The sequence below is a fragment of the Triturus cristatus genome, chromosome 10 (genome assembly GCF_964204655.1).
Source record: "Triturus cristatus chromosome 10, aTriCri1.1, whole genome shotgun sequence".
Classification (NCBI taxonomy): Eukaryota; Metazoa; Chordata; class Amphibia; order Caudata; family Salamandridae; genus Triturus; species Triturus cristatus.
Window position 1 is genome coordinate 325,795,327 of NC_140593.1, and position 13,758 is coordinate 325,809,084.

At 39.8% G+C, this 13,758-nt stretch overlaps 1 protein-coding gene across 1 annotated transcript in view; it reads left to right on the plus strand.

Moving 5' to 3' along the window:
• The window catches only part of LOC146789395 (macrophage mannose receptor 1-like), a 742,402-nt gene that overhangs the window by 390,156 nt on the left and 338,488 nt on the right, over window positions 1-13,758 (plus strand). Inside the window, exons 17-18 of the mRNA XM_085631522.1 lie at window positions 3,537-3,700; window positions 11,274-11,341. Coding sequence (XP_085487648.1) covers window positions 3,537-3,700; window positions 11,274-11,341 — 232 coding nt within the window. The remainder of the gene's footprint in view (window positions 1-3,536; window positions 3,701-11,273; window positions 11,342-13,758) is intronic.

Genomic DNA, 13,758 nt, shown 5'->3' on the forward strand with positions numbered 1-13,758 from the left:
AGAGCAATTTTTTGAAGACAGGTACTGCTGCTGAGAAATAACCAAACAGTTCAACCGGTTTGCTTCCGGTGCGGGATAACTGTTTCTGCTGGAGGTTGGTCAAATTCACCTGTAATATGTAAGAAGTGAAAGATTAAAGTCCCTAATAGCAAAGGCAAAGCCAATAGATCTGGTTTTAATGTGTCACTGTATGCAAACATAGGCATTCACAAATGCACACAGACCTTTCGTGCCATGTTTCTGTGTAGCCTGAAGCACAACAAACTGGGGAAGTTTTTTAAAAAGTGACACAGGCACAGCAAGGCCAAAGAGATGCAGATTGTTCAGAGAACTACGCAAAAAGGTATGCATAATTGTGCATGCCTGTGTTTGAATGCGTTAACAGATTACATCCCAACGTATTTGCTTTGCCAATGCTTTTTTTAAATGTATTTTTGTGCCGGGTATTTTCTTTTTTTTTACTTGTTTTAGTTTGTTTTTTAACCATCAGCCAGAATCTCAACAGGTGAGTCATATATACATCAAATATTACTTTGTTACAATTAATTGTTACTGCATTGCATGTAGAGAATACATTTTTGGGATTTCGTCCTCCAGTCCTTGCCCCCCCCCTCCCACCGATACATTAGGTGTGGTCCACTTTGGTTGCTTCCTGTAAAGTATTTTTTACATTTATATGCGAACATATTTACACCAAACTAATGGCAGATTGTATTTTTACACTTTTAAAAAAACCTTTTACATATCTTGTAAAAAACAAATCAAAAGCTTCACAGCTTGCCATGTCCATCCCAGTTAGCTTTGCCAATGTTTTAATTATAATGCATTTTTCTACTTATATCATGTTAGTATAATTGCAATTGTTATCTTTTAATGAAACACTTTTTAATTTTTACTCCATTTGCGTTCAGTACCCCTTTCAGCCTTTTTGGTTTACAGTTAAGCTTCATATATTATTAAACAAATCATAACAGCCAGTGATTTGGTAACTCTGTGTGAGGCCAAAGAGAGAATCTGAAGGATTTTCCTTGTAGGTGGAGTGACCCAAACGTAGGCACACCCAGTTTGGGGTCTGCTAAGGAATGGCATGTGCTTCTTGTTTAGTACTGCACACGCTAGCAAAACAAGCATTGCCAAAGCCAATTGGTCTCGCCTTTGGGATCTTATAAGTGTTTAGGCATGCAACAGTTGATGTTGTTGCACCAAGGATATTGTGCTGGATAACTAAACACTTATAAGGTCCCAAAGGTGCGCTCAGTGGCTTCGCAGGTGGCACACGTAGACACCAAATGGCCATTTTTAACGAAATACTGCAATGTTTAAACAGGTTCGAAACTGAACTCTTTGTTTCACTACGAGCGGATGTAAAGCAATCCCGCTCCAGAAAACCAACTCCCACGCAACAGAGTTAAGAAGCATTTGCAATGCAATAGGTCTCGCAATGTCAAGATATTGAGCTATTGGCATTCTAAATGACAATGCCTTTTATTTATGTGTTTAACAAACCTGCAATAATAGAAGGCATTGTCATTTAAAATACCAATAGGTCAAAGTTTCTAAATGCGAGACCTATTGCATTATAAATGCTTGTTTAATCAGCACTTGCTTCAGGAATCATTCCTTTTTCACAGTATTGTCAAAGAACATCCATTGAGCCAATTCATAATCTTCATGCCTTTGAACGTATTTACGAAGTAGCATTGTTGCATTTAACAAACCATAATTAAAAGAACCAATCAGAGAAAATATTTTCATTGCTCCCAGGACCTCAGTTCCTGCTTCAGCCTTCATTAGCATCTTCATAAACTTAGAGGGCATCCTCAGTTGTAATCCTTAATCGCTAATGAACACAGAGACCCTGGAAGTCACTTCAGACACCCTTTGTTAAATTCTTGAGTAGATTAGCTGATGCTTGAGAGAATTGCTCAGTTGTGAAGATAACTTTATCCATCTGGCAGTAGGATAGGAAATGGTCAAGCATGGAATCAATTATATTTATACAGGTCTTATTCAATTTCAGAACATTTGTCTACCACAAAACATTGTAATACACCAGAGTATTAAAACCATTAATACAAAGCCTCTGTCTCTTGGCCATAAACCATATTGCATGATTAACTAAATGTGCGCCCCAGAATGTGATGCCTGCTGAGTGGTAACAGAAGGGCTCTGCTTACAGGAAATAGCTGGAGTCCATAAAACACTTGCGCGTGAGAGTGAAAACTCTGAACACCAGATTGCTAATCTAGATAAGGTAGCAGCCCTGGATGTTTCCAAGAACTGCGCACTTACAGAGGCTAAAACCCACTATGTGACCCTTCTAGAGCAGTTGTGTTTCTTCAACCTCAAACCTTACATGATTAGGACAAGTCCAGTTGTCACCTTGCATGGCTGGATTCCCACTCCGGTGCTACTCTACATACTCAACATGACAACCTTGATGCCTTCTTTACCTACTACTCCTCTACCAATGCAGCAGACCCCATCCGTCTGATGAGGTAGTCAGCTTGTTCCTGGCAGGGCTTTTCCCTGCTTGTTCCTGGCAAGTTTACCACATACCAGCTATGGTGGTCAAGAGGCGACGAGATGATATCAACTGTGTCAAAATAGCAGATCTACAGATTAATGTTTTTATGGTTTTCTTTCTCCAGGCAAACTCTATTCTCTTTTAAAATTTTGGAACCTTCACTTATTTGTGTGATTTAAGTCTCTCTGGAACTCTGAAAGGCTGGCTACAAATACAAGAGTTTTCGACAATAGTAACCGGTATGCAGCATTTTAGATCCCTTTTGTAATATATGACATGAGTAACATATCACTACAATTTCAAAATATTTTAAATAAGAAGTACTATAAAGCTTAGATAAATTAAAAGCTGAATTTAAATTACCCGACATAGCTTTTTTCAAATATTTGTAGATCAGAGACTACCTTAATAAATTATTGGTGAAGCAAAGGCAGACTATGACGAGGGAATGCAAATTATTGAATTATTTTTCCCAGCATACACTGTTAAATATAATTGAGCTTGGCAGTCTGTTAATGCCAAATTGGTCTGGAACCTGAATGTATAGAGAGAGAGACATCACTAATGTGTTTGAAAGAGGTACATTGAGGGATCATCTAATACAGACGTGGCCATCATCCGTGGCCTGAAACAGGCTTTGTTGATATCCAGTAATCCATTGCATTTGACATAATTTTGATGCTGGGCTGTAACTGTTTTCTCCACAGGTTTGAAAAAATATTGGGTGAGGAAGGTTGGTATTATATTTTTGTAGAATATGTAATTTTGTGTAAAATATATCATCTGAATATTTTATCATTACAAGCCTTATCTTTAAAAATAATGACCTGTATCCTGTAAAGATGTCTCGGTCCTATTCAGCAAACACAGATGTTATTAATGTAGGTCAGCGGCCATTTTATGTAAGATGTATCTGGCATGGTAGTTTGACTAAACGTCTCACATGTAACTTCTAAAATTATTTTTATGGAGAATGCATCCTCTAAATTAATGTCTTTTTATCTTTCAGAATATGTGATTCTCGATGATGGATGGATAGTATACAACGATTTTCATTACTATGTTAATACAGAAGAACTCCCAATGGAAAAAGCTAGAGAGTTTTGCAGGAAAAAGTTTGGAGACCTTGTTGTTATTGATGGTGAATCTGAGAGAAAGTTCTTATGGCGATATGTAAGAATTCATTAATCAATATAATCTATAATTGAATGGTGATAAAATGTGATGCCTTTAATCTAAAAAAGAAAATGAATGTACTAAAGAGGGGTCAATATCCCAATGGATCTGGTAACAGAGAAACATATGGTAGTAGTTTTACATGACAATATAGCCAATGCAGAATGTACTCAAAGTTAACATACATTACAGGATTTCACACAACCCTAGTTGCTACTATCAGGAAGATACTGTGCCAAGTTGACATGAGACTATGGAAAGCTACCTGTTCTGAGATTGTTTTAGAAAAGCTGACTAGAAATTTTAAGCTGGGAGAAGGTGGAAAAAGGGCAGTACTCAGGGTATGAGTAAGCAAGTTGAAGTTGAATCCATGAACTGTCTGACTCTGAGACATAGAAACAGTGGATGTGACAGCATACGAATGACATATGAAAGATGGAGCACATGGGGATGACTGATCTTAGCTGGTGACTCCCTCTGATGACACTGAGCCCAAGCTGAGCTACCACAGCCAGCCGAATATTGAGATTGCAATCTCAGGCCCATGTCTGGGTCCAGGATGCAGGCAATGCTGCCCTGCACTGATCTCTAATATCCTTTTTCCACTCAGACCCGAGTATGTTCTCCCAGGAAAGAAAGAGTGATAAAAGGTGTTAAGAAGGCAACATGATAAAAAGGCTGCAGGCTGCTGGTTGCAATATCATGTATGTTCATAGTGTGTTCCCATTAGTTGTTTACCAATAAGTGCCACAGGCTGTGACACCACAGTTTTCTTTTTACACATTTGATCAAGGTAAATACCATTTGAGCTGTGAACATGCAACATCGATCTAATGAACAGTAAAACTAAAGGGTCGAAATCAAAAGGGGAAAGCAGGGGGTTGGCAAACACGAGAAGAGAAAATGAAGACACTTTTTAAAAAAACTTGAGAGCTGTACTATAATAAGTAAATCAGTTGCAAGACAGATCTGACACTGCTTAGATAATAGGTATAAATTGTACTTGGGCACAGTGATTAATATGTAAAAAAAAGTGCCAGGGCTCGCGTTATGAGGGCACCGCAGCTTGCACTAGCCATTGCCCCTTCCAGCGCTGACAATAAAAGTACCAACACAACTACTAACCATCACAGTCCTACAAGTGTGACGATCAGACTATTCCTTGCCGCCAAAGCTATAAGAATAGTTTGGGCGGCAGGTATTAGTAATTTTTAATGTTTATTAAATTATTAAACAACTGTTGTTGTGCTCATATCTAAGAGAAGCAGCTCCACCATGTGGCAGACTGTCATAAGTGCTGGTGTTGACAATGTGGGGGCATATTCACAAGGAGTTCTGGTGGTGTTAACTCTTTTGCTCTATTTGCAAGGCGGCGTTTAGCCACTTAATGTGGCTTTATGCCGCATTGTAAATAAGGTCCCTATTCATGCAGTACTTATCGTGAAAGGGGCATGCAATTGGTGTTACAGTGGGCGTTCCGCCTCAGCACCCATTGCCTTTTGGGGCTGCTCCATATTTATAAGCCATGGAATACTTGGTCTTCAGCAGGCAAAACAAGAAGTAATGTTTTATTTCTCTTCACATTTTGCTCTTTCCACGTATGCTGCCTTCTGCAGCACACATAGATAGAGCAAATTGCCTGTAAAGATTGTTTATGTGCAGGAAAGTGTCCCTTCCTGCACATAAACAATTGCCCCTGCAGCGAAGGCATCCTAGCAAAATGGTGCTAGGGTGCCTGTGCTGGCGCTAGGCAGCTTTTTATGCGCCGGAGCAAGGGAAAACACAGGTGTGATGCTTTCTTGAAAATACGGTTCATCCCTTCATTTTGAAACTGTCGGAAAGTGGCGTTACAAATTTTGGCATAACACCACGCTCCAACAGTTTCTCAGAAATATGCCTCTAAGTGTCGGTGCTGCACACTGGAAACCACTGGCTCAAATTAGGCACTGCTTGTACAATGTTGATGAATAACATCACAAGAGTAGTTGTGTCTATCACAGGTGCCAGATGGTGCTCATTGCAGTTGGAGATCTGTGAAATTCTACTATTTGAGATATCACACATCCATTATTTGGCATTTTCAAATTTTCTCTAACTTTTTTATGGCTATGACCCACGTAATGAGGATTATACCTATGGGCCAAATTTTGTCAACAGATGTCCATTGCTGAGCTTTATTATGAGTGTATTTGATACTTGAGAAACATTCAGAATACATAATGCTTTTGATGCTCCTAAAGCTAAGAGGGAGAGTGAGGGAGAGTGAGGTAATGCTCATGTGGCTTCTGCTTAAGAGGCTAGATCTAAATCTAGATCCAGAACTCCATCTAAGAGAAAGTCTCTAGCAGAAGATTGAAAAGAAGTGCTCTCACCTACTCTTCTTCGCATCATAGGCACAAAAGACAAAACAAGAAATATTCCAGGACAAAAGAAGAAACAGATCCAGAGTCTGATATTTATTTAACAGTTTGCATTTAGTGCCCTCGTGATGAATGACAAATTTCACCCAAAGTGAGACCTCCGGATGAAATTCTGCCACCAGCAATTACAATTGACTCCAGGCTGGGAACAATCAGATCTGTAAATTTGAGAAAAATTCTTGGTCAAGAGACATCCATCCTCTCTTTGATGCTGCCTGTACTGTGGTCATCAGCACAGACCAACAATCGACCAATCGCTGTAGCAGCACGGGGGTGAGACAGTGCTCCCTACAAAAAGCACAAGCGTTTCCTGACTTTCCCACCCTCACCCTTTGGTCTCTATTGACCCTCTCACTGACATTTTCCACGTCTCAGGACAGCTGAAAAATGACACCGGTTTTATTCCGGGAATCAGGAGAAAAACATATGGTAAAGGGCTCTGTATCTTGGGTTCCATGCTATTATTCCCCGCTGTGTAAAGAAAGCATGGAAACAGTGGATTCTGGTGAGGGAATTCTGTCAGAATCGTGAATTTCACTTCTTCAGTATCCTCACACTAAAATCCTCAAAACACATAATGAAGCCCGTAGTGTAAAGCTAGCTGGAGAGCTATAGAGTGCTGAATAGAGAGTAAAGCGCTGAGACACACTACATGATGATTTACAATTACGTAGAAAATAAAGGGAGAAGCTGTTTCCCATCACATAAGCAGGTGCTATCCTCTCTCTACGAGAGGCATATCTAGTGGTCTGTTCTGAAGTGTATGAGGATGAGAGTAGTTCTGATGTGGATAAGGATGTTAATCTGGATCCCAAGTTCAAAGATTGAGAAGACCTGCCTCTTGCATATAATTTTTTGTATTTCTCATTTTCAAGTCTGTTGATGACTTTGCTATTGTATGGCATTGTCCACTTGAGAATAGCTTCATCTTAATTCTCCAGTTTCAATATAAGTACCAACATAAAGAGAAATTGGTTGTGTAGTTCCATATTACTGTAGTTACATGTAATTTGTTTTTGTTGAATAGAGAGCATTATCAGTTTTTCGTACTGACTTCAAAAAACCTTAGGATATTTTTGGAAAGGTGTTGGCTATAGCATTTTCCACAGCCCTTGAGTGTGCAAATAGATTACGCCACACATGGGAGCTGCTGTTGAGCATATCTTTATTCTCCAACATTAATTCATACACTTCCCATTATGTTACACTTCCCAAACCACACCCTAACACCTCCCCTGCATAGTACGTAGTTCCTATTCATAGTCCTCCCAGAACCACCAGGGTCCTTGCGTGAGTCGCACAAATATGCTACATGTCTCCCTTTGTTTTACAAAAAGTGGCAGGCATCAATTAAATCACATCTCCTTAATCAGTCTGCGAGGATCTCACACTTGTCTACCAGCTCATGTGATCTGGAGTTTTTGAGGTCCACCCTCATCAGGCAATGGAGGCACAGGTTCAGGCTCTGGAGCCGGAGCTGAAGGTGTGGTCGCTTCCGAGGTAGTTTCAGGAGCTGGCTAGTGATGAGGTAGGTGTTTGAAATGCAATGTGTCCCGAGTATTGGATTTCCCAAGACAACGTGCTGTCACCATGTGTCCCTTGTGCGCCACCACTTGTAAAGGATCGGTGGTGAATGGGGTGCCTGTCTTTCATATCTGTCTCTGCTTTACTAGTACCCAGTCTCCTTTGCCAAAGACTGTTTACTGGGCATGTCAGCGCTGATCAGCATATACTTTCATTTTACTCTGATGAGCAGCGTTGGTGTCACGAAGTTTGTCCATTGAAGTAGTTTGGTTCTGATTGCTCTACTGAACAACAAGGTAGCTGGACTCTCACCTGTTGTGGAGTGAGGAGTTGGCACATAGGCCAGGAGGGCCTGGCACATTGCTTGCCTCAAGCTGATTCCTTCCATGGATGCTTGTTGGATTACCCTTTTGAGTATGCCCATAAATCTTTCAACTACACCATTGGCTTGAGGCTAGAGGGGTCCACTCTTTTGGTGTTTCAAGTCAACTTGTGCAACAAACCCTTAAAACGATATACTGTTAAAGGTTGGACCATTATCTAGGTTGAGGATCCTGGGGATACCCCAGGTTACAAAGATGTCATCAAGCCGTTCTATAACCTTATCATGAGTTGTCAGTGACAGCGTCTCCAATAAGGGGAAACACAAATATTCGTTCATGACTACCATGAGATGCTGTCCGTCTCCCAGAAGTCCAAAGAAGTCAACTGCAATCCTCTCCCAAGCATGGGTAGGGAGGTCAGACATTGTCACTGGGTCCTGATTCACCTTGGGGGACGGGCAATTGCAGATGTAGAATGCTTTCAAATCCTTTTCTACTCACTCATCCAGTCAAGGGAACAACACTCTCTCAATGCTCTTTTGATGGCTACAATGCCATGGTGAACTCCAAAGACAAGGAGAGTAACCCTAGTCTGCCAAAAGGGACAGGATGGTATGCACAAACAATTGCAGCTCCCTTTTATGCACTTTAATTACATAGACCCCATTAAAAGCTCTTTGGGAACAAACTGGAAATCCGCTGAAGGTTTTTACAAAATGTGTGTAAATAATCTCTGTCACATTCTATAATTAAAATATTTATATATATTTGTTTCATTTTTAATTATTTACCATGGCATTTATATATGTTCTATGCATTTAAACAAACAATCAAGAATTAAAAAGACATGCTTGTTCTGCATCCAACTACAATCATTTATATTTTGCAATAATGCACAGAAGATTAAACAATCAACATTAAACTTTCAAAATTCACAGTGGTACATATTGCATTTAAAAATAAAGAAGAATCTGTCTTACTGGCGTTTCGGTGTACAACAAAATGGTTCACACTACCTTTTTCAGGACATGGTGTATGTATAGTATAAAGATTTTAAAAGACAGAGACATACATATCACTCTTCACATTTAGTTTAATCACTTTTTCCTTTACATTTTTGTAAAAAGTCTCTTAATCTAAACCACAGTGGTCTCCATTTAACCTCAAAATTGCATCCCTTTATTGCATTAGTGACAGCCTCCCCTCACTGTAATGTTGCCAGACATGTTTGGGGACCAACCTTACTATTGCTATTTTGCAAACTAGCCCCTTCCTGCAAAGAGGTATATCCCTCATATCTTTTTTTGGCATGTTTAGTTGAATAACTGTTGTGGATCTTCAGCGTCATATATAGTGCTCATTTGAGCTTATTGGTCCCACAAGTTCTTTGTACACGCTTGGTTATCTAATGTTGAATAAAACAGCCCTTTCTTATACATAAGTCCCCGATCACCCTCACTTAATTTCTTCAAGACCCGTCTAAATTAGCACTTACTTTATATGGCACGGTATGCTTTTATATTCTTCACTCCAGCGGTCCACATCTATTAACTCGTGGTCAGTGTTCTAGAACCATAAGAAGCTATTTTATGACCCATGATTAATCAAGGGTCCCATAGGTTCATTATCTATAATACTACTCTGCTTACCTGTATACATTATTTGTTTAAAAATTATGTTATCACCCTTCTTATCCAATTCTTTGTATCAAAGGGTGATATTAGCCACTGCTGACTCTGGTCCCAAAATGATCCATATGTAGTCTATACATTCAAAAGAGCATCTATTAACAGAGAACGTTTAAATATGCATCCCTGTCCGTTTCCCACCAGTGTTACTAATTTTCTATTTTATAGTCCCTGTGATTTCACATGGCACCCTGGTGCCTATCTCTGCCTCCTTCCTTCAACTATTTTTGCTGCGCGGGTACCAGCGGTCAAAAAGAACCACCACACGGTGGCGGAGATTGGCACCAGGGCGCCATGTTGCATTAGAACACAGTGGGAAGAGCAGCAAATTGAGTGCAGAGCAAATACTGGGGCATCTTGAATAAAAAATCTAAAAAGAAATCACAGGGGACTATACAATTGGATCAGGCACATGAATACTCACCCATCTGCAGCACCTTTGAGCCACAGAGCCTATTTTGTGAGAGGGGCGAGCTTTAAGTGCTGAACTGTAATGCTAGGACTTTGGGGCACATGCATCAAGATAATCATTTGCGATTACCAAATAGCAAATTTTAAGGATTCACTATTTGGTAATCGCAAATACCCATGCATGAAGGATTCGTTAATAATATAGCAAATCCTTAACATTCTCTAATAACGATTCACAAATTGCGAATCACTATTAGGGAATGCATGTCCATTCATTCCTATGGGCCTATAGGCCCATAGAAATGAATGGGAATGCATTCGCAAATTGCGATTACCAAATTAGTAATCGCAATTTGTGAATGCAAATCCAAGGGTGCCTGGGGGCTTAAGGCCCCCATGAGGCACCCCCTAAAAAAGAATGCACGTGTAGCAGTGTGCGCTACATAACGCATTGAAAAATGCATTTTTCTGTGCATTTATCAATGCATGCACAAATTACCATCAACTTGAAGTTGATGGTAATTAGCATTTCCTAAATGCCCAGTCGCATTTAGGAAATGCTACATGCATCTCAAATAGGGACTCGCAAATTGCAATTCTCAAATTGCATTCGCAATTTAGGTAATCGCAAAAAAATTGTGATTATCTATATTGCGAAAGCAAAAAGGTACATTCAGCGGAAAAGGCATTTTTCCAGTCGCAAACGGGCCTATTCTGTGAATCGGCCCTTTACAACCGGTAAAATGCTTGGTGCATGTGCCCCATTGACCATAAGGACGTATTACTTAAGGAGTTCTTCAGAGGGTTACAGTAGAATGGATCAGGATACAGCACACTCCTCTTAAACAGTTGTTTTTACTTGGGAAATTAAGCTGATTTACGCAATGTCTATCTCGATATGGGCTGACATCTTTAACAAAAGACTGTGATGGAGGAAGGAGTAATTGAACAATACCGGTAAGTAATGTTGTCTTCATTTTTATTCCATTGCAATTCCTTGTGGTATTGATTGCTATGTAGTTTTCCACGTTTAGTAGGCAGGTAAAAGCACTTTTGCCCTTTGGCATACAGTTAAATGCAAAAATACTAGAGTTAATAAATGCTATTAAATACACTGCTGTTGTAGAGAATATATCATGCTAATAACAATTTGAACAATGTTTTTTTACATATCAACCCAATTAAATAATTCATTTTGTTTCAGATAGCTAAGAAAACCAAGCTTAGTTCCTTTTACATCGGTTTGCTTTTGTCGCTTGATAAAGAATTCAGGTAAGGAAGTTAACACGTTTGCATGTTTAGCTTTAAGATCATGAAAGTATTTTGCAATTCGCCTGACTGCACCATTTGTCTAAAATGTACACTTTTTTTAAACAATGAGGCCCAGATTTTCAAACATTTCATGCAACACACAAGCAGGTGAAGTTACAGCACTGCATTGCGTGAAAGGGAGAGGGCAGAACAGAGCAATATGTTCAAAGAAATAATGCAGGGTGCCCTTGCGCTGCACTGGCACACTTTGGGGTGTTCTTGCCAACCCTTAAGAATACCTTCCTGCACAAAACTATCCTTTGAGACTTTTTCTCTTTGAAAGTATGGTGTACAGTGGAGTGGCATAAAGAGGCGCTGTGGTATATTGAAACAGCGTTCGTTAGAATATCGTAGAGTGGAGTGGGGTACAGTAGAATGGTGAAAAGTGTGTGGCATAGAATGACGTGGGGTGGGGTGTAATAGCGTACAGTGGAAGAGTGTAGAGTGGAGCCACGTAGAGTGGACGGAAGTACAGTGTAGTGGCATACAGTTAAAATAGCATAGATTAGAGTGGCATAGAGTACAATGGCATATAGTGAAGTTGCGTACACTGGAATGGAGTAGAGTGGAGTTGCGTAGAGTGGAGTTGCGTAGACTGGAGTGGTAAACAGTAGAATAGCATACAGTATAGGAGCATACAGTAAAAAAGCGTACAGTGGAGTAATGTAGAGTGTAGTGGCACACAGTCGAGTGTTGTACACTTTTATGCTTTACACCAGAGTGGCATACATTGGAAAAGCACACAGTGGATTGGAGTAGAGTTCTACGGTGTATAGTGGCAAGGTCATATCGAAAAAGAACTAAAAGGTGACGGACATAAATGGTAGCACCTCACTTTTATTTTTTATATAATACTGCCGCCTTATGAGGCTATTTGTGCACTAAAACTGCAGCACCCGTCACCTGATGGTGCCTCTATAAACAGATCAAACAATTTTTAAACAAATGGTGGTGCACTAAACATAAAGTAGAGAGTCCAAAATATTTCTCTTTTCTTTTTTTACTTTTATTTCATGGATGATAAATACACAACGACAGCCAACGCGTTTCGTTCCTGTATAGACAATTTAACGGCGAATAGGAGAGTGAAAAGGAACCGCTTATTAAGGTGACCGATCGATAATTCGTATTTACAAAGCTGAGCGACGATTGAGCATAAAGCAACTCCGTTAAGATTTGTAAGAGCAACTCAGCAGATTTTTATTATAAATCTGATGGTCTAATCTACAAAGGGCATTTCGTCATCTATGAAACAATGGTTTTTTATATTTAAATAACCATAGACCTACGTTTAAAGTTAAGCTGAATTCTTTATACATCTGGCATGAGAAAATATCAATCCTTCACTCTCGAATTTTATAGAAATTTCGAACTTGTCTTGCTATCAATTCAAGCCCTGAAGAAGTTCCGTTAAATTGTCTATACAGGAACGAAACGCGTTGGCTGTCGTTGTGTATTTATCATCTATGAAATAAAAGTCAAATAAAGAAAAGAGAAATATTTTGGACTCTCTACTTTATGTTTAGTGCACCTCCATTTGTTTAAATATAGTGGCAAGGTGTAGAGTGGAGAACCGTACAGTGGAGTGGCGTACAGTGTAGCGGGGTAGAGTGGAGCGGCATAGAGTTCAATTGTGTAGAATTGATTGGTGTAGTGAGAGTAGTTGCATATAGTGGAATAGTGTATACTGGAGTGGCATAGAGTGGAGATGATTACAGGAGAGTGGCATAGAGTGGAGGTGAATACAGTGGAGTGGTGTATAGTGGAGTTTTGTAGAGTGTAGTGGCATTCAGTAGAATAGTGTACACTGGAGCAAACGAAGAGCAGTGTGGCATAAAATGGAGGATGGTAGAGTGGATTAGCATACAGTGGAGTAGCATAGCGTGCAGTGGCATAGAGTGGAGCAGCATACAGTGGAGTGAATTACATTATAGTGGCATACAGGACTACAGCATAGAGTGGAGTGGCGTGGAGTGGAGTGGTGTAGAGTGGAATAGCGTATAGTGAAGTTGAATAAAGTGGAGTTGTGTACAGTGGAGTGGCATAGAGTGTGATAGAAAATGAGTCATTAGTTGTGTGGCCTGCACAAGTAATGAGTCTACCTTTGTCCTTCACTGGGAATCAAACACCCCATCCTAGCGCTTGACTCTCAAAGGGTAGCAAAGCGGAGCAGTCTAAGGCCAACTCAAGGGAGGTGGTCTGGGCTAGTAATCACCATTCAAAGATACATAATAATAACACTCAATCAATGATTATCCAGTCTGTGCTTTTTCTTTTGGAAAAGGAAAAAGTACATTTATTACATACACACACTACTCAATACTATGCAGCAATTTGCAAATATACACAAGCTGATGGAAACACTTTTGGATGACATT